Here is a 27,403-nt window from a genome sequence, read left to right on the forward strand (position 1 = left end):
TGCATATTCAAATCGTGATAAAGTAAAGAGTGAGAGGCACGATGTTATCACTCGCGCCGCGTATCAAATTACGGGCGTACTCCTTAATTTTGCGATTGTCAAATTAAATGACAGATTCTCGATAACGACGACGGTCCGTTCATCCATCGCGACGCTCGAATTTCATCGTCATAAAAAAGGGTGGAAAGCTCGATTCATTACGTTTCCATGTAAGACACCCTCGCCCCGCGCTCTTTCAGGGAATCAATTCAACTCTCGGAATAAAAGATAAGGCGAGAGGGCAGGCGCTGGGCTAATGTATCAATCATTCTGTTTGCGTAACCTCTGACACGCGTCCATATGTATTTGTATATTGTATGTGTATAAGGAGGAGGCGTGTGCGCGCGCGCACGGAGCACCGGAAAGAACCTGTGTTGTAAGCACAGCCGCACTAACCCTCCGGAATCAATAAGCCTATGCTCCTCTCGCACCCTCTCCCTCCGATCTTTCGTGGTTCTCTCTCCTCGTTTGACCCTCCCTTAACCCCTCTTAGTCTCCCCCGGCGTCCCATCTTTCTGCGCCTCTCCGAGCCTTTTCAAACCAAGTCGTTTCCTCTTTCCCCGTAGCCGTCCTTCCACTCCATCGCCTCCACGATAGTCGAATCAGTTTCTTCTTCGTCCTTTCGTCCCTTCTCGCCCTCTCACGAGTCCACGTCGCGACCCTTCGACACTTTCATGGCTGACGGCGGCTTTCCGGATACTTTTCAGAAGGGGAGCGGAACGTGTATCTGCGTGAAAACGATTCCTGAAAAATTCCGCACCGCTATCAAAATTCGCATTAGCGATTCGATAGGCGATCAAGTAATGACTGAATTTTTGAAATTCTTCGAATTTTATTTTTTTAGTTATCTTACAAGTTTTAATGTACGTAAAAAAATATTTGAAACCATTTTGAATTTGGTTGTATTGACTATTAAGTTTCCAGATTAAATTTTTAGTGATTCAGGAAAAAGAAATATATGTGATACTTATTTAACAATATATTTTACATATTTAAATTTATTAAACGTTCGAATGCACAATGTTTACGGAAGCGTACAGGAAAGTTTAGCCAACAGAAGCAAACCGCAAAGATTCCATCGAACAGTAAAGCTTCCGGTGGAGCTCGGCGAGATGGACGCGATGCGAATTATCGTTCATCTCTCCCTTCATAATGAGGCAACGGAAGCGCGCGATCGTTCAATCTTTGCGAAAGTGCGGGAGTCTCGAGTCGAAAAAGCGCACTTAAGAGCGTTCACCGACGCGGACCGATCGGATGGACCGATACGGCGGAATGTATTTTCGTTTGGTTCGATTCCTCCACAGGCCAAAGTCGCGCTCTCCATTCATTAAGGCGCGTTTCCCCATCCGGGCTTATCGGATCTCTCTTGCCGCGACGAAGGCACTTTCGCTCCGACCGCGCCGAGGTGTTACGGTTCACGTTTAATTAGGAGCAACGCGCTGGAATGAATAAGTTAATTAAATGGTATTGGCGGGGCGCCAGGTGAGATACGCGGAAAAAAAGGAAACGCGGATATAAGGCGCGAAATCTCGAGGAAATTTGCAGTTTAGAACGTCTCTTAATCCTCGCGTCGCGAGCGAGATCTCTTTACCAGATGCGTGAGTTCGCGCACGCGATTGCACTCGCGATATTTATCAAGAAACATGGTATTTTTGTTTTTGACTAGAACAACACAAGTGCGCGTTACGAGCGCGCCATTCCTCCATTTGATATAAAAAAAAAAAGATATTTTTATATAAAGTTTGTTTAAACTTGATTAAAGCTTTAATTTGCTAACTACATTTTAAAATAAAAATATGTTATAAAAATTAAAATAATAATGTTATAATACTTTAAACTCGAATAATACTTTTTGACAGAAATCAGCTGATAACTGTCCAAAAATATTAATCAAGTTTAAAGTACTATAACATTTTATTTAAAACATATTATTTTATAATTTTTATTACATATTATTATTTTAAAATTTAATTAACAAATTAACGCTTTAATCAGCTGACAAATTTATTTTTTACAGCAATATGTTTCAATTCTTTTTTATCACTGTTTTAATGATATTTTTACCGAAACAATTTAAGACAGTACATTTAACAGAGATTACATAATAATATATACAATAATTAATACATATAATTAATATTAATATGGAATATTAATCTGAAAACGAACAATCTAAAGATTTCGATTTACATCGTCATACGTCATATGTATAAATAATACGTAATTAATCTAGGAATTATATGTCTCTGGAATCGTGCAATTGTTTGCAGACTCGCGAAATCATCGGACGCGATATAAATATCGCAATATAAAATCGTTCATACGGTTATCGCGAATAAATCTCGCAGGATATTTTTATTTAATTTCGTCGAGCCAAGTCGAATCGTCGCGTTCGCGATGATACGATCGCTTTACGATTTCCTCCCACGGATCGTCCTCCGCGAGTGCGGCGCGTTTCCTGTGCGAGCACTTTTCTGCACGCCTTCACGTGTGATCGCTTTCGCGTGACTTCTTCGTCTTTCTTGTGCTCTCCCAGTTTCTTCCCCTCTTTCCCCACCTTTCCCTCGCACCTCTCTCATTATTGCCCTCTACCTCCGTCGTTCGCCCGCGCACCCGATCGAAATAACGAGCGAACGACCGCGCACCGATCGTAACCCCGCAGTCAAGTGTGCGATATAACGTGCCCGATCTCTTCGTAACCGTGTCTGTGGAAACGGCGTCACGAAAATGCGCGCAAATGCGCCGGCGAGGAAACATGGCGGAATTAATTGCGTATTACGGCCGGCTTTTGCGCGAACCTGGCACTTACGGTCGATCGAGACGCTCGCGTCCAGCGAACTGTATTAACGACTCCAAGAATACACGTCTTTATGACTGAAAAAATTCCGTTGCTCTTTCTCTCTCTCTCTTATCTGCCACATCGTCGGCCAGAGACGTTGTCTTTTTAACCGATAATTTATCGGGATAATTAGTAATCAGACAGCGCGATGTATGCATCTTATTGTCAGTGTATGTTAGGTATTGCATTATTCCTGATATATATTTCAGAGATATATTAATTATTTCATTTTGTTGAAAATATTAAAGTGTAAAATAAAGATAATTGTTGATGAATCAATCACTTAAACTATTTTAATATGTAATGATTAGTTAGTATAAAACTTCGGTAAAAGACATATTCTATATTTTTCTGTCGTGGTATTACGGAAGTGGTATTTTCTTAGATAATGTGTTGACACAAATTATAATTATTCTGAAGAATTTACGTGAATCTGTGCACAAACTGATTAGATCTGTTATTACGCAGGTACACGAACGGATATATGCGCTATTACACTTCTAATTGATATTATTTATACGGCATGCTTTTACGCGCGATCATGAATAAACCCATGTCCGCAGAAATAACAGACACGGAAATCCATAAGTATATGGAATACCGCTTTCGCTTACGGTCGTAATTAAAAGAACATGAGAAACCAATCAACGCGCGTATTAAACAACTATATTTCACACGATAAATTATTTCTTATCTGTGTGCGTAAAGAGAGTATACTACTATTTTCTTACAGCACTCTTTATTTTGTGAAATATATTTATGTGAAATATGCTTATAACTTATAATCGTGAAAAATACGTGTGTCCCCGTACTGATAATAATATTTTTCTTTTGCTTCTACGTCGTATTTTCACTTTAATTTATCGTTCACTTAGCCTTAGCATACGCATAACAAAATATGTTACGTCTCTATACATTCTGTGATTAAGTCAAATGATATCGTAAAAATTATATAATGTGAAACAAATTATCAAATAAAAGTGTGTAAAGAGCATTTAAAAATAAGCAATTTGACATACCTGATATGTTATTTGGATGACTTACAAGAGAAAAAAATGCTTGATTATTAGAATGTTTGCGAGATTTAGAAAAAATAATTAATAATTTTTTTATATAATAAAAACTAACACAATTTATTTTTAATATTTTTCTAAAAAAAGTTGTGGCAGGATAAACTACTGGGTTTTGGAATCGGTTTTAATGGCTTAATTGTGTATAATTTTTATATAATGAAAAGTCTTTATATTATGAAATACAATATACGACAATCTCTAATTTTATATAGTATAAACGTCGTCACACGTGTCACGACACGAGTCTATCGATTTTTTTTTTATTCTTGACTTGTAGTTTCCTCTTTCTTTATATCTCTCCCAGGCTTCTACGGAGATTAGTCGTAAAAAGCGAAACGAAAGAATCTGCTTGGTCGGCTGCTGCGGCGCGAAATAGGCTCCAAGAGTTTCTCTTGGCAGTGACGGCCTGACAAATCAAGCTGAAAATTGAATTCTAGGGGCGCCCGTGGCCTTGTACATGTACACGTATTATGGGCATGCGTGCGCGTGTAGGTTGTGCGAAAACTTCCCATTGCGACTGTTTCTCACCACTGCACGATGACCGAAATCGTTAATCCAGACGAACGAAGGCGCGAACAAAAAAATTCCACACCTTAAATATCTTTTATCGCGTCTCTTATCTCGGTATACAGTTATACACCGAAATTTATCGCGTGTTTAAGTTACAGAATACTTATTGCGGATCCGCGATTCTGCAAAATCGTTCTAATATTTGAAAAAAAATGCCTCTTGAAAGGCATCCCATTAAATTTTCAATACTTCCCGTTATCCATTATGTCATTATGAAACAGCCTATTTTAACGCTTGTAAATTACGATCGCGCTTTGTGTTCTACATATACGGTTTCTCATCTAACGCATTGTCCGACTAGTCGTCAAAGGCGAAATAACGAACTCACGTTTCGCATAAGGAGCTCTGTGATAATTTCATGGTATTTCCTATTGCGATGAATCCACGATTTCTTATTTGCTTCAAGAAAGAATATTTCAAGAAAAATATTTCAATGTTCGCCGAGACTCGAAAAGCCGTACATGAGTAAAAATGTTTTATGAGCTGGAACGGACGCACCTATTCTGATCAGTCTGCGTGTTCATGATACGTATTGAAAGAGATTTAAAAAAAATATAATTGATATATAAATATGAAATAAAAATCGCAGTTGCAAAAAAATATTTATACATATATGTCAAATTTTTTATAGCATAAGACAAATGCAAAATAAAATAACGTAATGATGTGTTAAAAATATTAGCCATTAAATTTGTTCAGATTTTAATTAAATTAAAATTAATTTTAATAAAACAAAAAGAAAAATAAGCTAAAATAATTTAATAATTAAAATATTTGTCATTAAAAAATCAAATTGCAGTTTTTAATAATCAAAATGACAAAATCTATTGTATCCAAAAATTATAGTGAAAGTTTATATAAAAAAATTCACTAGAGAAAAAAATTTTCATAAAAATGGATTGAAGAAATCTTGAAGAAATATTCTAAAGATATTATTTTTTTTATATAAAATATAATTGTACCATCGTATTTTTAAAGTTTTTGATACAAATAGAATAGATTTATTCAATGACAGATTATTTAGATAGTGCATACATAATTTGTGAAGTATCAATGATATTATCTGTTTACTTGTATATTAATCACATACATATAACTATTGTATATATTGTATGAGATGCTCGACGTGACACGCGTACTTAAGGAACTACCGACCTGAGGCGATGCTGTCGACAAGGGGTCGCCCTATGAAAACCATAATCGGGCCGGCGACATGGCTTATCTCGGTAAGCTGTCTCCTGGCTTATGTCACGCGATACCCTAACAAATTTCCAACCCCTCTTACATAAATAGACAACTACTCGCGAATCGGGATTATGAATCGTACTATTATTTGGATATTTGAGATACAAAATACTGTCAGAATTGCGCGTTTGCGCCGCAATGAAAGATCTGCTTATACATATTCCTAATCATTTATGTGTCTTGCTTTGCATAGATTTTATCGATTGTATCGAACATGAAAAAAGAAATAGAATTATATCTTCATTCCTGAAATATTTATTCGATAAATTCATTTTTGTAAGAAATTTTTCGTTGCAACATCACACATATAAAGTAAGAAAATAATGTCTAATATTATAATCCACTTACCAGAGCCGAAAGCGCCGAAAGACGGCAGAGGAAAGGGGAGCTCAAAATTCAAGTTAATTCGAGTCGCGTGCTCGTCTCGTTCCGCGGGAATACGAATGCCATTGCTTTCGCGTTCTAAAATATTCCGCGATGTCAGTGTTGGATATAACTTCTCGACCCTGCCCCACCGCGGATCCGCTATAATTATGCGGGCGAAACTCGTTCGCATATTTCGTCTTAAAAGCGGCGCGGTATCGCTACCGGAATTTCAAACCGCGCAAGAAGACGCGAGCTAAGACCAACCGCTTATTCTAATGATATCTCATTAGGTTCTTTTAATCACTGACATTATGGCAATCCGGATAATTGCTGTTGCTCCGGGCACCGCCGCCTGCCGCGCGTTTATTATGTATATAATGAGTCGCGGAGCACCTGAACTTCCTTGAGGGGGTAAGTTGGGACCACCTGAAGGCTTGAAAAAACCTCATTTTGACAGGTATCATTTTTTTCGGGCTTCCAGACTAAGCTATACGCGGCCCTGAATTTTTCATTTTGAAATGAACTTATGGATGCAAAGTCTGACGAGAAATTGACTTCATGAATAAGTTCGAAGAAATAGAATGAACGAGAAGGTCGATGATAAAACGTTATATTGAATTTCGCGAAGCTTAGTGCGTATACATTTATCAGCGAGATTAGATATTTTAATTTTTTTATACAATTTCTTTAGAGTTATAATAGTAAGATATATGTGTTGAGTTTCGCTTTAACATCTCATTGCAATATGAAATTTTAAAACAGAGATATTAAATAATAACATTAATATAATCATTATTTCTGATAAAAATTAGTAAATCTTGCGAATTATTGTACTGATTAAGATATGCACAACTTACATTTCCTATCTTTATTTATCGCGCGAGAGATAAAACATTTAATTATGACTTTAACATGATGGGAACATTTGAGAGCCGGGACACAAATTCAATTTGATCCTGGGGTGATGCGATGACAAATATTTTCGTCGTTGGCGCGCTCTACGAGAGAGCCACTTAGGCGCTTTACATAAGGGTGCGACCTACCAAGGGTCTGGTATGCCAGACACGCGCCGTGATTTGTTTTCCCTTTCCAGAACAACCGGTCCCCCTCGCGCTGCAACTGTCCGGGAAAATATTAACTCGATCCGCGCCTCGTGCTAGTGATTGCGAATACTCCGACTACGATTCCACATCCTATATAGTATCGTTCCCTCCAATTTATTTGTTACTTTTCACCATTTTCCGATCATTCGATTTGTTTATTCGTTCTTTGTCATGTATCGAGATTGTTCACACTTTCTGTGCAACGCGCATGTCGGTCTTATGTGGAAAAGAAAGAAAAACGAATGAAAGCAAATGCTTTTGTGAAGGTATATCGATATATATTTTGTATGAAAACGTTATAATTTTTAATTATAATTTTTCTAACTTTTAGATACGTATAATGAAATATTACGCGGTTTGTTTAATTTTGACTTGACGGAAGCATAGGATACATAGATATAATAGAAGAAGCTTATATGATACGGAATTTGAGAGTGATACGCTCATGTGCACTAACGAGATAAAAGTTGCTTAGAAGTGAGCAATAATTAGCAGCGAGAGTTTTTAATGATGTCCGCCGCAGATCTATGCAAACGAACGGCTAATTATATTGCGAGTCCGTAAAAAGCGTACCTTGTTAGAGGATCGTCGTAGCAGCGTGGCATAACGACGAACGGACAAATTCACAAAGGGAGAGAAAGAGGAATAGTTGTCAGGGAATGCAAATCCGCGTGTTTTGCTTTCCTCGGACGGTTCGTTCGTTGACAGCTGAGAGTTGACAGCTAGGTTCTATTTGCGAGAAGTCTTAGAATTTGAATATTTTTAATATTCCTTTTTTTTTTACTTTTTCTATCTATATATACAATATTTTCGCAATTAAACGTCATAATACGTCATAAACTTCACATTTTTTACTCTTGCTTGCGTTTAAATATTCTAACTTAACAATGTTGTACATATACATATAAACGTGTAGAGAAATAATTGAAACTCGAATTGCAATGATAAATAATACAATATCACAATATTCTGAATATTAACTTTTCTTTCTGCATTGTACTCTCCTGTTCGACAAAAATCATATGATTTATATAATAATCGGAGTCGACAAAATCGGAGCGATGTTAGTTGACCGTGTGATTACGACGAACGTTCCGAGAAGGCGAAACAAGAGGTACACAAGACACCGCCGGCTACGATCGGACAGTTAATTATTTTCTTCGGCACCATTTCAGTATCCAGAAAACGCTCTCTAGTCTGGCCTCTGCCGTTGGATTAGCGATCCACAGAAGCCGGAGAAGTCCGGAGCGCAGCGGCCAGATACGAGACAACGGCGAGAGCACCTGAGCGTACAAACGAACCGAGGCTAACGAGAGGAAAGAGGACGGTATTAGACGGGCCGGTAAATAAGCCGAGCCAATGAGAGAACCAGAGATGGTAGCATGTTCTCCACGAGGAGTCGGAGGAGGACACGGCGAGGCCTCCTAAAGTAGATTCGTGCCGAGCGCCGGTGTATAATGACGCGCACGCGAGACGAAGAGGCCAGGTAAAGGGAGGATGGGGGGAAAAAAAGGAAGGCAATAAGGTACAAAGGAGGAAAGAAGACCGACTCACTCGTTGTTCGCGCCGTTGGGTGAAGCAAAACGCGATGAGGCTAGAAAGGAACGGGAAGAGAAAGAGGCTAACAATGAGGCAGAGAAAACGAGAAAAAACACGACGAGAGAGAAGGAGAAAGAAGAAGAAGAAGAAGAAGAAGAAGCTGAAGAAGAAGAAGAAGAAGACGACGAAGACGACGACGACGACTAAAGAGGAGAGGGAAGCTTCGAGTGTCGGCACCTCGCCGCCAGAACGGACCACACACGTCGACGAGAGGCTCTCAACTTGAGGATCTCTGTTTCGAATTGCAGCCTGAGAAAGGATCTTTGAATTTATGATTTTTTAAATCATTGCAACACTCGAGTTTGAATTATTTCTCTACACGTTTATCTGTCATTATGTCTATTTCTAACTCCATTCTCTATCTTCTTATGAATGGAGAAAGTAGTTACATTTTGATAGATTTTAAAAACTTCTTTTTTTTTTTAAAGCAGGGCTTGCTTCACATTATTATAAATTAATACATTGCGAGGGACATCTCTTTCCGGTTTTTAATCAAGGGAGAAACTTTTTATATCATTGTGTGCTCTATGGCAGCACATCATCCACGAACTGCAGCACGAGATGCACAGCTGAATGCGAAGAGTTATCTATATGTATATGAAATACTTTATCATTTTTTAAAATATAATGCGAGCCTAATATAGTACAAATACTAATTGAAATCGCTCGTATAATATAATCGAAAAATCTTTCGGTTAATCGGACACTGCAAATTCATGGAGAATCGCGAGAAGCCCTAGCGTGGGAACGTGACATCGCGGATCATCGTATCACAGATGATATATATTACTTTGTATGTAGGATGCTTCTCTCTACGTGGCCCTTGTTGCGAGAAAAAAGAACGAAATCTCGATGGCGTGACAGGTGAAATCACAACGAGCGGCTCTCGTTCTACTTTGTTCGCGCAGGAATATTCAGCGTCGATTTTGGCACGGCAATTTCGCGGACCCACCCCTCTCCTCCCGGACGAAACCGCTCGCGGACGAAATTACAAAGTTGCATAGATAATGATAGCCCTCGTCCGTGCGTTTGCATTCGAAACTGGATAATACCTGCAGAAATCGGACGAAATTATTTCTCGGTGGATCGGCGACGTTTTGTCAACGACACGTAATTGCGATCGAGTCTATATTAATCAACTCGATTGTCGATTAACATACGAACAAACCACCGTCGTTCGAACATTATACGTGCTTAACGGGCGTTAAAATTTTCAACCAAATGTATCGGAAATTACGAAGCAGCGAAACAATATTTTAAATATTGTTTGTCGTAAAATTGTGCGTTACGAGAGACGAGTTATAACGTAGTATATATATCGATGGCACGCCTGCAAATTATAACTACGCAGCCGAGGAATAACGACGTTAAAGCGTGGCATGACGGGTGAAATCTCAACGAGCGGCCGATTCGCCGTGCATCTCGTGCTGCGAATGATGTTGCACCGCCGACAGCGCACAATGATATAAAAAGTTTCTCCAGTTGATTAAAAATCGAGGAGAGATGTCATCCCGAGTAATTATATACCGGCTCTCTCGTCGATATGCACGGCCGATGCACAACCGGACATGCACAATTGTGTCAATGGTCATCGATCTCGGTCAATTTAACAGATGTCGTCGAATTAGCGTCCCTCTCTCCGATCTTTCATCTTTCTCGCGCGTAGGCTCTTAACTCGTCAAACGTCAAGATCGAGGCCTTCGTCGATCACCCCGATTTTACTTTGCGCAATACGCCAAGCTAATTTGTGCATTAATTTAAAGCTTTCTTTGCGCTAATTAATGCGTATCTTGAATTTCGATTCACCGATCTGATATATTGATTATTTCCGAGCGAGATAATTATCAAGGAGAGATATCCCGAGCGCGTTGACAGTGTCGACACTTACAACCGTTAATTTACGAATCGCGACCGATCTCTTATACTTTTTGATTCCTCGTTAATCGATTTTTTGGATCGAGCGATTTCTTTTACGCGTACGAATTTCGAGCGAATGCCTGCCGACTCTTTTTTGACCCTTTCACAGCCATGATCGGGAGGCTGAGAATATTCCGACGACGCGCTGGCTGCCACATTCACATGCAAATCGCCATTGAGTGGCAACGTTCTCAAATATTTGATCGTCGATGTAATAAAGGAAGCTGATTTCGATTCGGGACGAAAACTTTCGTCTCTGCGATACGGATGCCGAAGAGCGCAATTTATAAAGTTTGCTTGAATTACAAGTCGAACCCGATCACAATTATGGACAAACAGTACACAAGAGATATCGTACAAAACAGAAATTTGGATGACCATTAAAAAGAAATCATATGCAAATTTTTAATATCTTTAAATACACATACGCAATTTTTTCCCCTTATTCGATATATATTTACAATATTTCTGAAAAGGAATCGAAAAGTATAGTATTGCAATATTTTGCAGAAAACTATTTTTAATTATTTCATTATTGTGTTATTCATCAATTATCTTTCTCTTTGCATGCTTCTATTCTGCATTCTTTTCATATTTTTTTGCCTGTTAAACCTTTTGTATACAGAAAGCGAAGGTAAATCGTTGACTTTCCGACAACGACGCTCGTTTATAAGACATCGCAATTTCAATTAAACTTTATATTTTACTGTATCCGTATAATGGCGCAACTATTTTCTTTACTCGTTTTCTTTTGCTACAAGGACTTTTCGCTCTGTCCTTCCGATCTTTTTCACAGTCTCCCTCTTCCCCCCCTCTCATTCTCTGATAAGACACACGCAGCACGCTAACACTTTCCATGTTAACAGCAAAAACACTTCACGGACACATTTTATGACGTTTTTGAGCGTGTCGTTTCCAACGATTTGACACGCCCGTGGCACCGGCGAAAATGGAAATCTGGGACCTCGCATTATAAAGCGATAATGTCAAACTCTACCAATTTTTTGTGTTTGGAGAAAGTGGTCGATTTTCTTTATACAATTTTTTGTATACATATGGAGAAACGTATAGGAAATCTCAATAATAAATTAAAAGACAGAGTTGATTTTAAAATACTGAACTAAAACGATAAATTTACTGTTTAGTAAGATGAGCGCATTGCATAAAAGATTTCTGTGCAATAATACATTTATATTTTTTAGTGTTTTGTTCATAAAATGATAAAAATATATTTTACTCCATTGTTCTATGTTGTGAGAAAAGCGATTACGAAAGAGTAGTTAGCAATAAACAACTGAAATTTTATCACTAGTGCTAATAAAACTGTGATTATTTAAGAATTAATAAAAAACATGTGAATGTGAAAGGTCGAACAAAATCGATTCAAAATTTAAAAAAAAAAAACCCGTTCAAACGTAAAAAGCATATAAAAACTATTTTTTTTGGATATTTGTTAAAAGATTCGTTACAATCTATCTTAAATATGTCACAGCTAGAAAAAGTGTTTTAACAGCACAAATAAGGACGAAACTATGTCATGATGTTTTGTATAGAATTTCTTGTAGAGTTATTCGCTAAATCCTGTTTGCTTGGGTTACCTTTTTTCGACACGCTTGCCATTTTCAGGCAGGTCTATCTAAACATGTTTGCATTTTTCTTTTACGCCTTGACACCTTTGAAAGGTTCAATGTCAGAAAATAGATTGACATAGCATTTTCTTTGCAATGTATAGACATTTAGGTAAATAGGTTAACAATTCTTCACACCCGTGATTTTGAAAGACGGAAATGACTTCCTTAATCATTGAGTTTTCTGCCTAATTTAAAGATTCGGTTTAGAAAAAGGACAGTATACATATACGGAAAAATATACGAAGAGTAGCATTAGTTCTTAAATCTTTCTGTCATTGCCGTATTAAGCTAAATATTTTTTACATTAATTATAAAATTGTTTTTACATAGTTTCTGGTATATAAAACAAAAAAATTGTATTTATTAAATATGAAATCGAATCATATGATAAATATATTTTGCATTCAATATAAAATCTGTTAAGGAATAACTTTACTATTACGAATTTTCTCGCGGTTAATTTCTCGGAATGCAAATGCAAATGCAACTTTTGCTTTCTGAGCAGAATAATCTCGATAAATGCATAAATAGTTGATTTAATACACTAAGATTTATCATTATAAATGCTACGAGTTTCGGATATAGAAATAAAAATATTTTGCATTTTTATGAATAAAATTAATATAGAGAAATTTCTCTTTCCAGTCGTGTCATTTGTCAAGTCAATATTTTGTGATTTCTTTTACAAGAATTCGCAAAAATCACTTTCTTTCAAATTATCAAGTACAACATAGTTCAGATGTCTCTGTCAAAGAAAAAGTCAGATTATCTCGATAGAATAACAAAACCCTACAAACCCAAGACGACCGTTACTTATTTACTTGCTACGGTTATTTAGAAATACTTTTTCAAGATCGTTATTCTTTAGCCAGATAAAAGACGGATAATCTGTTAATGCAGAGAAAAACCATAATTTAAATCAATAGAAAAATTTTAATTCTAATAAACACACACGCTTTTATTATCTAAATATCTATATATGATTTTACTTAATCCTAAAAAAAGAAATAATAGACGAATTTCGAATAGGATTTTTATTCTAATAAAATAAAATAATTATTATTATACATATTTTTTTTTATAATATAAATTAATAACATAATTGATGTTCTTTTAAGCGTGATATGCATTATATCCATTTTTATCTTAGAATATAATTCTAATCGCTAAGATATAAAATGGGCAGTATAATAATGAGAATAAAGTGGTTACAAACAAATCCTCTCGTTATGTTAACACAAAGTTATTTTCGATGTAATATATTTTTCAATGCAACATTTTATTAAAATATTAATTATTAAAATTTTCAAAGAAGAACACGAGAGAAAGTGTGCACTTCATACTTTTATGGAGTTTTTATGAGTAATGAATTGTCAATGAAACATTTTTTACATTACTGCTACTTATGGCATAAACCGCTTTTCATGCCTTTGACATTTAAACTATGTGTTATGCTTGACAGTTTGACAGAAAGTGATTTTTGCGATTCCTTTATTTCCGGTTGTTATTGCAATTCCTTTTGAGAAAAACAATATCCCGAACAGAGATAATTCAAAATTATTTACTTTTCACTAAAGCTAGAATGCTACTGGTGTGTAAAAAGGAAATGTAATTGGTAACCCTTTTGCGCTTTTGTACTTTACTGACATCTTTTCAGAACAACTTAACAATAGTTTCTCATTATTAGAGTGACAAATGACTTATTCATATAAAGGAAAGTCAATGTGTAAGTGTCACATTGTTAACAAATGTAATTTATTGTTGCACATATCTGTATTTAAATTGCTTTTCGTTATATTTATCGTTATTATATTCATATTTTCGAAGAAAAATATCCAAGTGCAAGCACATGTGTAGATAATTTTTCTTCGATCATAATTTCTCCTTACGACACAATTATGTATGTCACGTGTTCACGTTGTCATGTGTTTGTGTATGAAATACAAATTTATGAATACGCTAAAAAATGGAATAATTACAAAAATCATATTTTTGAAAACTTCTCGAAAGAAATATTTTTCTCAACTCAACGATTGCCGTGAAATCAATGATCTGCGCAGGTATCTGTGGGTCTATTTAATTTTTTTAGATTAATCCAAATGGAACGAATTATATTTTGGAAATACAAATACCTTGTCACAATTGTCACGGCTGACAGGAAATTGACGGCACCTGCTCATTCTTTCCTTTCCATTTCTAGGTAGAACTAATCAATGAATATTTTTTTGTACCTTTCGATTCCCTAGCGAAAACGATCCTTTGCTTTCTCGCAGATGCTTGCTCTTTCTCTCTCTCTCTCTCTCTCTCTCTCTCTCTCTCTCTCTCTCTTGCTTTCTCAGCAGATTCTTATCCTATTGATGAAAATTGATTTAATTTAATTCTATGGCGCTTATAAATAACAAACTTGTCATATAATATTAGAAAATGTGCATAAAAACTGTTATCTATAATCATATTGTGAAAATTTATATATAAAATAATATAACGAGATAAATATATTTTCTACGGAAAAGTTTATATTAAAATATTTGTGGATGATACGAGAAAGAATTTTTTAGTATTGCTGCGTAAGATGAAGTATTATAGATGAAATATTAATAAGTAATGAATTATTTATGACATTTTGATCTAATCAAGTACAGTTAATCTTTCCTTTAAAAGATTTATGATATTATTCGTAATTGTTAGTTTAAAACAGATTTTCCTAGAGATTCAATCAAGATGCATTGCTCTTTTTTTCGTGGCAGAAACAGTATGTTGAAAACACGCATGCTTGACTAGAGTATGTTGTACCTCCTTTATAAATTACTACCCTTCGGCGTATAAAACGATAAAGCATGATTAATGGCGGTATACTAGAACCTCATTGAATTTATGGTCGCGTCGCTCGGCTGAGACAATCAATATATGGAACCAGAGTTCTGCGGAATTGAATTTACGCGTCTACCATTGACAACATATTTGTAATCTTGTAAGTAAATTACGGCGCATCGTATCGCAAGAAAATACGCTAGAAAATTCTCTCTGATAAATTTAGAACTGCATAGAATAGAATATTGCAGAATAGCGTTTAGAAACTTTATAATACATAATTAAAATTATTTCTTTAATAATTATAATGACATATTATGACGTTAACGAACAAATATCTTACTTTGTGTTAACAATAATAAAAAAATATCACAATATAATGAACACATCAGTGACAAACAAACAGTTATAAATCTATTGTACATAAGTGCGGATCTCTTCAGTAGTCTGGGGCCTAAACGACCGTTTAGGCCGCTTATCGCGTGGGTCCAGTGGTCACTGAAAAGTTTCTACCGTTCTCCGAAAACGGTGATATCATTACCATGTTTTATAGAAGCTCAGCATCTCCGAGAGCGATTAAATATGCCGCTGTAGTATTCTAATCTAGTGGTCGTGAACAACGCTCGACATCGGAAGGTAACGAGCATCGTAAGCTGGCAACAGGTTTAAGTAGAAGAGAAGACGATCGCGTCTTCTTCGCGGCAAAAACCAAGCGAGAGTACGGCAACCAGACGATCATCTTGTTTCGCGTTTACGTGTGAGTGCGCTCACGTGTACATACGTCGGATATGTACAGCTTACCTCTATTTTCTGCGACGTTGTTGGTCGTATACATGTACGACGAACTGAAGTTTACGGCACACGAGTTTGTTTGTAGCAAATGAATTCGTAAACCTCTTCATAGGAACACACGGATGAATAAATTTTCAAATGCGTCCCTTTTTGTTTTGCAAAATTCTTTGCTTGAAATTTACTTGATAAATCAAATTACCAAAATATAATAAACATCAGATATGTTTATGCATTTATTAATCGCGATATTCCTGAATATAAAGAAAAACGTCTCATCCGTTCTAATGTCTTCGTAGAAATATTTAATAATTGTGCGAAAAAATATGTTAACGCGAAAAAATACGTTATTTGTCAAAGTCATATGCATATACGTGTGATGCATTTACGTTGCATAATGTTATTGTATTCATATTCGAAGAAACGATCATTGTTCTCTCTCTCGGACACATTCGCGCGATCCGAGAATGAAAGCATAAACGACGAAGACTTGCGGAACAATCGGCGGGACAGTTTCCGTGCCGGGCTGAACGCGCGTGGAGATGAACTCGCCTCGTTTATCACCACCCCGCCGATAAATCAGTATACGCGCGGAATGCTTTGCGGTTCCCCATCGTGTTAGAACGGTTCATAAGCAGCGGGGAGCGCGCTTCCCCGGGGGGTGCGGTTATCTTCGCGTGTACCGGGTGTACATTATCTCAGTCGGCTGATGTACAAATAGTGTACTCGGCGCGCCCCGTCCGCGAAAACGCCGCCGTACATTATCGAGGGTGGAACGTGGCGCAAGAGGGTGTGGTCCTGGTGTGTTTATAAACTGGATTAAAAGGGGGGATCGGAGAGAGAGAGAGAGAGAGAGACGCGACGATCCGCGCCATTTATTCAACGCACCCCGGCTTCGCCAACCCCGACCGTCGGATGCTCGCTCGCCGATCATTCCGATTGATCGCGTATTTAGCCCGCGAGTACATATACCGCTTGCGTGTAGACCTGTTATTGTACCACGATGATTTGCTGCGGGAGGAGCGAGTAATCGGGCGCGTGTTAGAGTGATATTGTTAGAATTATTGGCTCAATTTGGATCTTGTACGCGGTGAGTAACTGTTGGTTTTGCCGAACCGAATGATGTAGACAAACGGGATTCTTACATTCGACACTTTTTACAATAAGTTATTCATTAGCATTAAGAATTACGTAGAAGCATTTCAATGATGAATTAATCGGCGATAAATGGTTTGTTTTTTTGTCTGCGTTTTTTTAAATTTTATTGTCAGAGTGTTTTTTCTTCATGCAATATCTCATTCTAAAACAAAAGCTAAAGAATTTAGAGTAAGATAATCGAATTTTCTACACAAGCACGTGATTAATTAATACATCTCGTCTCTGTATAAAATTGTATCGATCTTCAATAAGGTAATTTTCATTTTTCAACGGAGAATTCATATACATGATTCGATCATAGTTTATCACAGAAGTGGTTTAAAAAAAATTCAACCACGGACAAACGGGCGAGGACGGGCTTTGTGCAATATTGTTTTTCGCACGCGCACGATTACGCGTGCAGGATTCTGCGTTGCTCCAGAAAATATATCGCGCTTCAGAAAAAAATCACGAAGCGGGTTGAATCGAGTGACGGCGACGGGAAAGAACATAGGGGAGTTTCAGGGGAGCTAAAGTCTCCCCTTCTCCTGGTGGTTGTACACGCGAGGTTGCATGCAGAGGGTTTCCTCTCCCTCTGGGAAGCTGGGCGTCGGCACGTCTGATCCCGCCTATCACTTCCCCTCTGCTGTGAGAATGGTAGGGCATTCGTAACACCGATTGGTCGCAGACCGGTTCGCGAGGTCGTACCTGCATTAATTATTCTAAATAAGTCGTCGCCCCTGCGGCGGCTGATTATAGAGTTTGCAGTGCCATAAATAGAACCCGTTTACAAATCGCGCTCTCGAGGAATAATGATCGCCGCGCCGCGTCTTGCCGCGCTGGACCCGCTGCATCTCGTTGTTCCTTTTGCAGATAAGAGGGGGAGAGAACGGAGGACTTGCGAGACAGAAAAACCAATCAATCCCTGACGTCCCAGAGCGGCGATCTTGCCGTAGATGTTCTTTCTTATTTTCCTTTTCTGAGAGACAGAGAAAGAGAGAGAGAGAACTTTGTAAACTCGCTCGCGGCTTCGTCGCGTTTTAACGAGGGGGATTAAAGGCGGCTGGTGCATTTCGGTGATTTGCCTCCTCGTTTCACTGTATACTATAACAAGCGACGGGCCGGCAATCTTCGAATAGGAACGTCTGTAATAACCTGCTGAACAGCTGATGAAGCGCAACCAGTCAGTCTTGCGAATTGTTACTTGTGATCGAATGACATATGGTATAACGATGATTAAAGATTTCCTAGTGGTCACGCTACTTTAATGCTTAAATTTATACTTGCTTTTGAGAACCTATTTACTGAAGAGATATATCGGTTAATAAGCTAGAGAATATCTAAACATTTATGATGATGAGAAAACGTTATAAAATATATAATGTGGTTATTAAGGACAAAATAGAATTATAAGCACATAAAGTATTGTTAAACAACATTGTGTGTCTATCAATCAAAAAGTCTGTCAGCAAAAAGAAAATATCGTATCTATGTATTGTACAATTATTATCGTTAACGCATTTTTCTCGGCAATCAAACTTTTAACAATCAAATTATTCATCAAGTTATCAAGACATAATAAGTTTTTTCATTATCTACTCATGTGTTAATCACTATCGTTATAACCGTCCAAAAGAACTGTTCTCGATGAATTTAGTCTGGCTTAAATCGATTCATGTATTAGTTCGATAATTCCATATGGAAATTCTCGTGGAGCGTAACTTGCCTACCAGACACTGTATTGATAGATGGACACGTTACAGTTATTTATGGTCGCTATCTCTATTATTGTCCTTACATGAACCGAGCTCGTGGCTAATGATCGTCTTGCGGCTCACATGGCAGCTGGTATCCATGTGGAGGTGTGGCCATTAATAAAACCGTCGACCTGTGTAACGGCGATCTTATGCGCTCCTTCGCGGACTTTACAACGAGGAGAACAAAGGAATCGTTCTTTGTCGGGTAGAACAGAGCAACACATAGAAAGCGAGCAACGATAGTCGTCGACAAGACGGAAAGCGGCAAAAAATACTTGCCTTCTAAAGTAGTTCGCTTATGTCAGAGGGAATCGTATATTCTTCCTGAAAATAGATCTTTTTAATCGCGAAGAAACGAGCGAATGTAATTCGCTGTCTGCATTGTGGTGAATAAAGAAATATTAATTCATGAAGAGGTACTACAGATGAGCATAAAAAATATTCCCACATATAGTCACGTATGTCAGTCGTATAGACGATAAATAAAATGTATCTTAGAGCAGCTACATGTATCAATTATATGGATGACAATCACAAAGAGTTGCGTATTTTCTCTTTAGCCGTTCATTCTAAAAATAATTTATATTCTTCGCTTTAGTTTCTTATTCTAGTTTTTAATATGACATGATAATGATTCAACATAATACAAATATTTGATTTGATTGACAAGAAAAGAGGAGTACACAAGAATAAAAAAATTAACTCTTATATATAAAAAAACGTATATATATATATATATATATTTTTTAATTATCTATATTAGATATTATCAACATATGTTTACTTAATTACGAAATGTAATGATTTTCTTTTGTGTTGATAAATGACATCTACTTTAATTGATCAGTTGATCAACTACTGTGTTACGTTGCCTGGCGCGAGTGGTTTAATTATTTTAAAACTATTAAACGATCAATATCAAAAATAATTACATGAGACGAATGGTATGTTAACGGCGGAAGGAGATATAAACAGCATCGTTAACACGAGTAGAATCAATGGCTGGTAAAAATGTGGTGGTATATTATTCGAGGTTTGAAGGCCATCGATACGAACAATAATTGGCGTGAAAAAAAAAATGAAACTTTCGTAATTTATGACGTTTTACGTAAGCTCAAGCGAGCGATGATCAACTGATTGCTGATAAAAATGTTGAATCATGTCAAGTGCGAATATGCCATAATATTCATCTGAAAACTGATCTCAATGCTAATCACACGCTCACTTTTCGCTGCATATTATTCTATCAAATAGCGTTAATGAGCTTGTTAACGCGACACACTTGGGAAAACAGTTAGTTCATTATTTGACAGGTGCCTTGAATTTCGTAAATGATGTATGATCTTTTAAATCATCGCGCCTGCATTGGATGTATTTTAAATAGAAAGAAGCTGTAAAAATATCGCATATATTTTATAAAACGAAGTGTCTTTCAATATTTTATGATACCGGTACTGAAGTACACACGTGTAGTTTAGCATATATCGTACAAGAATATTTTTCAGATCATTATGCATTCCATTCAATAACAAACGTAAGCAATTTTTGTATTTTCTAGTATTCTTTTTTTTGTAGTAGCAATTAAATAATTTGAAATTCTATCGTTTATTAATATTTTCTGAATACGTGCACGTAGAATTTCATATTGAAATAAAAGTTTTTCGGATTAATTATTCACGTTTTTCTGCTAAATTCCATTTTCACGAGTGTTCATCTAGCATCGCGTTTTCCACAGAGCGTGTTTTCTTAGGCGTGAACGGCTGGTCGAGTGTCTCCGCCAATTACCGCGCGAAACATCTGACTTTTATCGCGTGCGACTTCTGCATCGCGTTACATCGCGAGCTTTAATTGCAACCGTTTTAACGACGACTCCTTATACGTCTCGCGTGCTCCTAATGCGTAGTCTCGTTGCTTTCATGTCAGGACCGAATAACGCTTTCTTCGTCGGAAGAGCATCCCATACGATTAGACGTTAAAGAGTTAATGGTCGAGTAATCTTGTTCTGTTGATTAACTGGCTAGTGTATCGTCATCGCCGTTCCACGTGATGATCGCGCGCTCCGAGTAAGAAATACTTGAAGAAAAAGTCTCTGATTCCGATCTAGTCTGATTTTCAATAAATTGCACCTGTCATGTCTGCAATAAAATATAACTTGATTCGCCGCTGGGGCATTAATTTTTTTTATGCAAATACTTTAAGTAGATCTCTCACACACAAACTTTATAAAATATTCCGGAAGTACCTTTTGAACTTTTAAACATTCAAATGCGATGCGCGTGCAGAGATTTACGATGCAGAACTGATTACAGAAAATATATTACACGGTAGCTGCGTCGTGTAAAGTCACGTAAGGTGCAAACAAAAGACTCAACCATGCCGTCCCTCGTTTTCTAATCACCTTGGAAGTGTCAGTACGATTAAGCGATCTAGGAATAAGTTAAGCTGAGTAAGATATAGAGGTGAAAACTAGATATACGACGTACATAGATAATGCATTGAGCGAGAGATAGAAAGAGAGAGAGAGAGAAAGGAGGGATGTTGAAAGAGGAGCAAAGAGAAGAATAGCATCTGCCGTATAGGGTGGGTAATACATTTGTTCGTTAACCGTCGCAAAGCCGTCGGGACCAGAAAAAAAGAGGAGAACAAAAGAGGGTCGTGGCTGATGGTGTTCGTGCAAATTTTTGTATGAAGCGATTCCGTCGCGCGACGATAAAATCCACGTCGCATCGGGATGAAAGGCTAGGGGTGGAAGGGGTAGCGCTCTTTGGCTCGAAGAAACGAATTAGTCGGCTTCCTCTGATCGGGTCGACAACATTGCCAAGGTGGGGAGAGGGACAAAAGTATGGAGTAAAGGGTAGAAACTAGAGGGGAGAGTTAGGCGTGGTGTTGGGGGAAAAGGGGCGAGAACATGGGCGAGACCTCAGAGTTGAATACATGGAGGGAGAACTCAAATGGGGCGGAGAGTATTCTCGTTATTGTTCGTACAGTGGCGCGGATATCCGTATATTTGTACAATACAATATCAAATGGACCGTGAATCTTCATAAACTGTACTCTCTTGTAAAATTAAAAAAAAAAGATAAAAATATATAAAATAAAATTTATAAATAATTTTATTTTAAATATTTTTTATTTCTTTCTTTTTAATTTACAGATTAAAGATTTCTATTTTATATTTTATTGATATTCACCTTAGGTTGATTTAAGAGTGTATAATTTAATTTTATACATTAAAATTGAAGATGTTTTTTTAATGTCAAATGTTGCGAATATTAATATAAGAAGCAAACCGTTTAATATAAAAAGTGAATAAAGATCCTCGAGATAAAATCGTTAAATATCTCATCGATTAATCGACCGATCGGTGCAAAGTGATAGAAAAAGAGAGAGAGAGACGAATCTCATCGCGGAGGAATCGTAACATTGATTCGCAGGAAATTCTGTGAATATAGCCCCCTACTACCCGTACCACTGAGCAGTGGGGATGCCGACAAGCAGAAGGGAGCATGGTACACCTTACCAGTAAGGTAGGCGGAGCCTTTGACCGAAGAGTTAATAGAGATACAATCGAGAGTGTCTAGTGCACTGCACTCCGGACTGCGGCGTAGGAGGAGTGAAGGGGACAGGAGTAAGGAGGGACAGGCGGTAAGTAGGGACCGCTGGTCCCCTAGTTTAGACATCACTGAGCGACGGATGGACAGCCAGTCAGACCCGTCACAGCACTCGCCAGAGTACTCGGAAACCCTCGGGAAAAGCCGATAGCAGGAGTCTCCGAACCGGCTCCGAAGGCGAGCCGATAATTAACACGCCACTACCATACCGGATGTATGAATACTTCTAAGAGTACTTCATGCAATGCCTCTATCGTGCAATACGTTAAGATACGTTCGAGGCGATTATAATAAATAAAGTTACGAAGAGTTAATTGAGCAGTGAATAACAACAAGATCGTGTAATCACGAAATAAGTGATTCGTGATGACTGTAGCAACACGTGAACGATGACAATAATATTGGTGAATGGTGTTTAACGAATAAACTTTTGAGATCGCAAGCGATTCAGAAATTCGCATTCATTTACGTGATATCGATAGAGCTTAAATTTACGCGAGAGCACGATGGACAGTGATGTGTTCTCTTCTATATAATATGATTACTACAGGCTAGTGTCACTATTAATCTCCCATCTCATCTTATCGAGCAAAGACTCTCTGATACAAGAAAAAATGCCCTGTGTGAAGAGTTATGGCGCGTACAGCTTGCCGTTAGGGGTTGCGAGCCACCACCATCGCGAGCTTCTGTCATCGGAGAGCCACGTAATGCCGCGTCAAGATCGTCACCAGCCGGATCTCCAGCAGGACACCGAGAGGTCGTTGCGCTTCAGCATCGTCAACATCCTCAAGTCGGATTTCGGTCGCGACGCCATTCGCAACACGAAGGTACCGAACGAAACCGCGGTGTCCGCCGCTAATCCCGCGCAGCATCCGCGACGCAGTCCGCTTCCGCTTCCACGCGATCTCAGCGTGTCGTCCACGCGCCTCTCGTCACCACAGTCGACTAGTGAGGGTCATTGGATAAATTATCCGATCCGAGAGAAGGACCTTTCGCCCCTTTGTGGAATCGCGTCACCTTTGCAGAAGCACAGCAATGGGCTCAGTAGAAGCGGCAGTCTCGAAAGCCTGGCGTCCAACAGAAGTTCGGCCACCAACAGTTCGGTCACTAGCCCGCCGTCTTTGTCGTCCACGATCAGCGGCGATTCTTTGAACGGCGAGAACACTAGCGGTAGCACGTCGACGAGTCAACAAAACAGTACTAACAATAATCAAAGTCTATGGCCGGCGTGGGTCTATTGCACTCGATACTCGGATAGACCGAGCTCTGGTAAGTTTGACAGATAAATAATTTTTTGCACGTTGAAATATGTTTCATAAGAATTCAATTATTATGTAATAATTGCGAATAGTTGATACATCGAATTCAGATAATCGTATCGTTGGATTTTATTTATCGATCTTTTTTTTTTCTTTTTTTATTAACGTGTCATGTAGATATCAATTTCGTGCACCGGTTTAACAATGTGCGCTAAAAAGCAAACAGGTTAGAAATTTATCGGATTTTTCGTGAGCATAGTACGTGACTGGTACGTTTAACTACATGCAATACATGCAAGAAGAACTTGCGTGGTCGCAATGTCGGAAATGTCTATCAAGATGTTTTGTTCACTTATGCCGCTCTATGTAGTCACAAAATCGCGATCGACCGCTAATTAAAATCCCCTATCAAAGCATTTGAAAAATTATGCGGTATGAAGATAAGTGAAATCCTTTCGCGTGCAAAATGTTGTTTTCGTCCGTGCTTATCATCATGTTTTGTACTTGAAAGTCACGGATTGAACGAAAAAGTCACTCCCATTTCTTTGCGCGCGATTAAAGGGTTTAACGTATATAAGCGTCGTTTTTTTTTTACATACATAATCGCGCGGTCCTTTCGCGAGCGAATCATACTTTCTCGGCTTAGCGACTCTATTCGTTCCGACCAACAGGAGCAAAACAGCTCCGAGGCGCACGAATGTGTATGACACAGAGAAAACACGACGCTTAATGATAGGAATACACGAAACGAAACGCGACGTACAAATCGCGATTCGTACACTTGATATAAACTTATTTAAATGATTAATCGCGCCTTCTCTTTCTCGTGGATTCTGCGCCAATCGCGTTCAACTCGCGCGAACGCCTCGAGTGTGTTTAATTACCCGTTGTCATTATATTATAGACAATCGCTCTGTAAATAAATTATACGACGTACGCCTTGTCGACATATGGACTTAATGTCCATCTCGCCGCTCGATATTATTGCAATAACGTATTGACTTGGCGCAGGAGGTCTCGAAAGGATCACGAGCTGCATAAGTTATATTCTAATAGTCGCGAGTTAGCTAGACGAGGTCAACGGCCCGTTGCCGCACCTGCGCTAGTTCGCAAGACTTAATTGTGTGGAACCTACATTCGCGAAACTACCCTCTGCAATCAGTGTCCCACATACGATGCTGCTATTCTTCTGCTTTCTTCGTCGTTCCTTCGATATCCGTTTCTCTCTTTCTCTTTCTTTTTCTCTCAGATGAACATCTACTGGTCTTCTCTAGATTGCTGCGCGTCGGGGTGGTCCGCGAGTTTCGATCCGATAATCGCGCTGCTAATTGCCGAGGATCGCCCACTTGGCTTCCGTGAGCCTCTTCATTGCCGAACGTTAACCCTCGAGTGTAAATTTATGTAATATTTCGTGCCCTTTGTAAGATTTCTTAATTTATATATCTTTATTATTTTATATTTTCTTATATTTTTATTAACAAGTTTGCAGTTTTTTATTGCGTTGAAATTAATTTTTTTTTTGGAGTTAGAATCTTTAAAACGATAAAAACATTGGTAGTAATATTAACGACAAGTAGATCTTTACAAAGAATAAGAGTAATGACTTCTTTCAGCAATAATAATAATAAGAATAATTATAAATTACATTCTTTACATTCTGTTAATAATTACGGCGCATCGTGGAGATATACATTTTTTAAACAACTGCGTTCGCGATTTCTCTTCAAAGAAAATAAGACCGTTGACAATAGCTATACAGTTGCGCAAAAGCATGCGGATGTATTTCAACTTCACACATGATTGCGTTATCTAAATAGTTAAACAAAAATCAAAAACGTGTAATGCTCAGAACTCGCCGTTATAAACGTTTGGTTACGAGGCGGCAATGAAAGGTAATTGGAATATTCATTATCGCGGTTCAAAAAATATTTCACAAAGTTTCAATCATTTAAAATGAAAATAAGAAATCACGCATGATCTATAGTTCTCGATAATAAAGTCCGCCGAATTCATTTACGTAATGCGACTGTACAATATTATTAATTAAAAATACAAAGCGCGATCAGACACGCATAGATCACAATTCGCAATTAATTTGCAATTCGCATAAATAGAATTTTATATACGACGTTTCTGCGCGATTAGTCGAACTATTTCCGCCTTCGCTAAATTCCAAAGCTGTTGCTCAGATATAGTTATCCCCGAGTGTCCTTCCTACCGTGCGAACGAGCTCGCTCGTTCGTTCGCGCTCTCGTCGTCGCAAAAACGCTGAATCACTTCGGTGTGTGCATGTGTGTATGTGTGTGGACAAATTGATGAGAACGCCCACTTTCCGCCGCGACATAATGTCGCCCTCCCCCACGTTGTCTCGGATTTAAATCACAAAAGTCTGAAGATTAATGCGAAGTTCCTTTGTCGTTTCAGGACCGCGCACAAGGCGAATGAAACGTCCGCAAAGCAGTAAGAACAGTTCGCCGGAAGAGAAGAGACCCAGAACGGCCTTCAGCGCCGAACAACTGTCCAGGTTGAAACGAGAATTCACGGAGAATCGATATCTGATGGAAAGGAGAAGGCAGGAACTCTCGAGAGAGTTGAATTTGAATGAGGCACAGATCAAGATCTGGTTTCAGAATAAACGGGCTAAGCTGAAGAAGGCGAGCGGACAGAAAAATCCGTTGGCCATTCAGCTAATGGCGCAAGGCCTTTACAATCATTCCACCGTGCCCATCGACGATGACGACGAAGAGATCGTAAACGAGAGGAATCATTGAGACTCGTGTAAATTTAAATGAAAGCGATGAAAGCGAGAAGCTAGAGATCAGAATAATATCTTGCTACAGTCACATCTCTTAGAAATCATCGTCAGTCGAGTGTTATGGACAAAAAAAGTAACTAAAATATTTATTAAAAAATTGCGAATAATCATCTTTGATTAAATAAAGACTGAAAATGAAAAGTGCAATCGAAAAAAAAAAAATATATAAAAATAAAAAATCATGAAAAGTAAATCGATGTAATATATCTATACATATTTACGAATGCCAGTGAGGCAAAATTTTGCATAAAAATTAGCGGATAAATTTATATATTATATTGATAATTTATGCATGAGAGAAATAATAAAAAAATACTTGATTTTAACATTTTCGCACTTAAATGTAAATATATGTATAATTAAAACGTAAAAGAATAGAATTGTATTAGTAAAAGAATAGAAAGGATAAGTTTAAAAAAAAGTCATTTGTTTAATACATATATAAATATTTTAAATCTAAAGTGTGTACCTAGTTGGTATGCCGCTTATAAAAAAAAAAAAAATTAATATATATATATATATATATATATATATATATAAAGAGACAGAGGGGGGGGGGGGAGTGTGTGTTAGTTAGAAATAGTATTTATAAGAGAATTAAATTTAATTAGTGTATATCAAAAATATAAATTATTTATTTCGTTGTATATAATGTGTAAATAATTTGTAGTCTTATGTATATGTAAAATGCCGAATAGATTTTAGTTAAGATGTGGTTATTATATTATGTAAAGGTTCGATCTCATTGTATATATATTATACTCCTAATTCTCATATACAAACCTAAATACATATATTATACACGCATATATAGACATGGAAAGTATAACGTATATATTCCA

At 37.7% G+C, this 27,403-nt stretch overlaps 2 protein-coding genes across 6 annotated transcripts in view; both read left to right on the forward strand.

The window, feature by feature from the left end:
* The window catches only part of LOC145943153 (uncharacterized), a 231,148-nt gene that overhangs the window by 110,769 nt on the left and 92,976 nt on the right, over nucleotides 1-27,403 (forward strand). Inside the window, exon 11 of one of the 5 annotated variants that reach the window (XM_083050612.1) lies at nucleotides 17,993-19,547. The exons of the other annotated variants lie outside the window; for them this stretch is intronic. Coding sequence (XP_082906738.1) covers nucleotides 17,993-17,996 — 4 coding nt within the window. The 3' untranslated portion in view covers nucleotides 17,997-19,547. Of the gene's footprint in view, nucleotides 1-17,992; nucleotides 19,548-27,403 lie in introns of those variants that run through there. 5 annotated transcript variants of the gene reach the window in all.
* Nucleotides 22,043-27,368, forward strand: LOC145942685 (segmentation polarity homeobox protein engrailed). Its single transcript, XM_083049632.1, has 2 exons — nucleotides 22,043-23,756; nucleotides 26,171-27,368. Exons 1-2 carry the CDS (start codon nucleotides 23,102-23,104, stop codon nucleotides 26,515-26,517), a joined length of 1,002 nt encoding a protein of 333 aa, XP_082905758.1. The 5' UTR covers nucleotides 22,043-23,101; the 3' UTR covers nucleotides 26,518-27,368.

The sequence above is a fragment of the Prenolepis imparis genome, unplaced genomic scaffold, assembly GCF_030444845.1.
Source record: "Prenolepis imparis isolate NDT839.2.m4 unplaced genomic scaffold, iyPreImpa1.0 SCAF_11, whole genome shotgun sequence".
Classification (NCBI taxonomy): domain Eukaryota; kingdom Metazoa; phylum Arthropoda; class Insecta; order Hymenoptera; family Formicidae; genus Prenolepis; species Prenolepis imparis.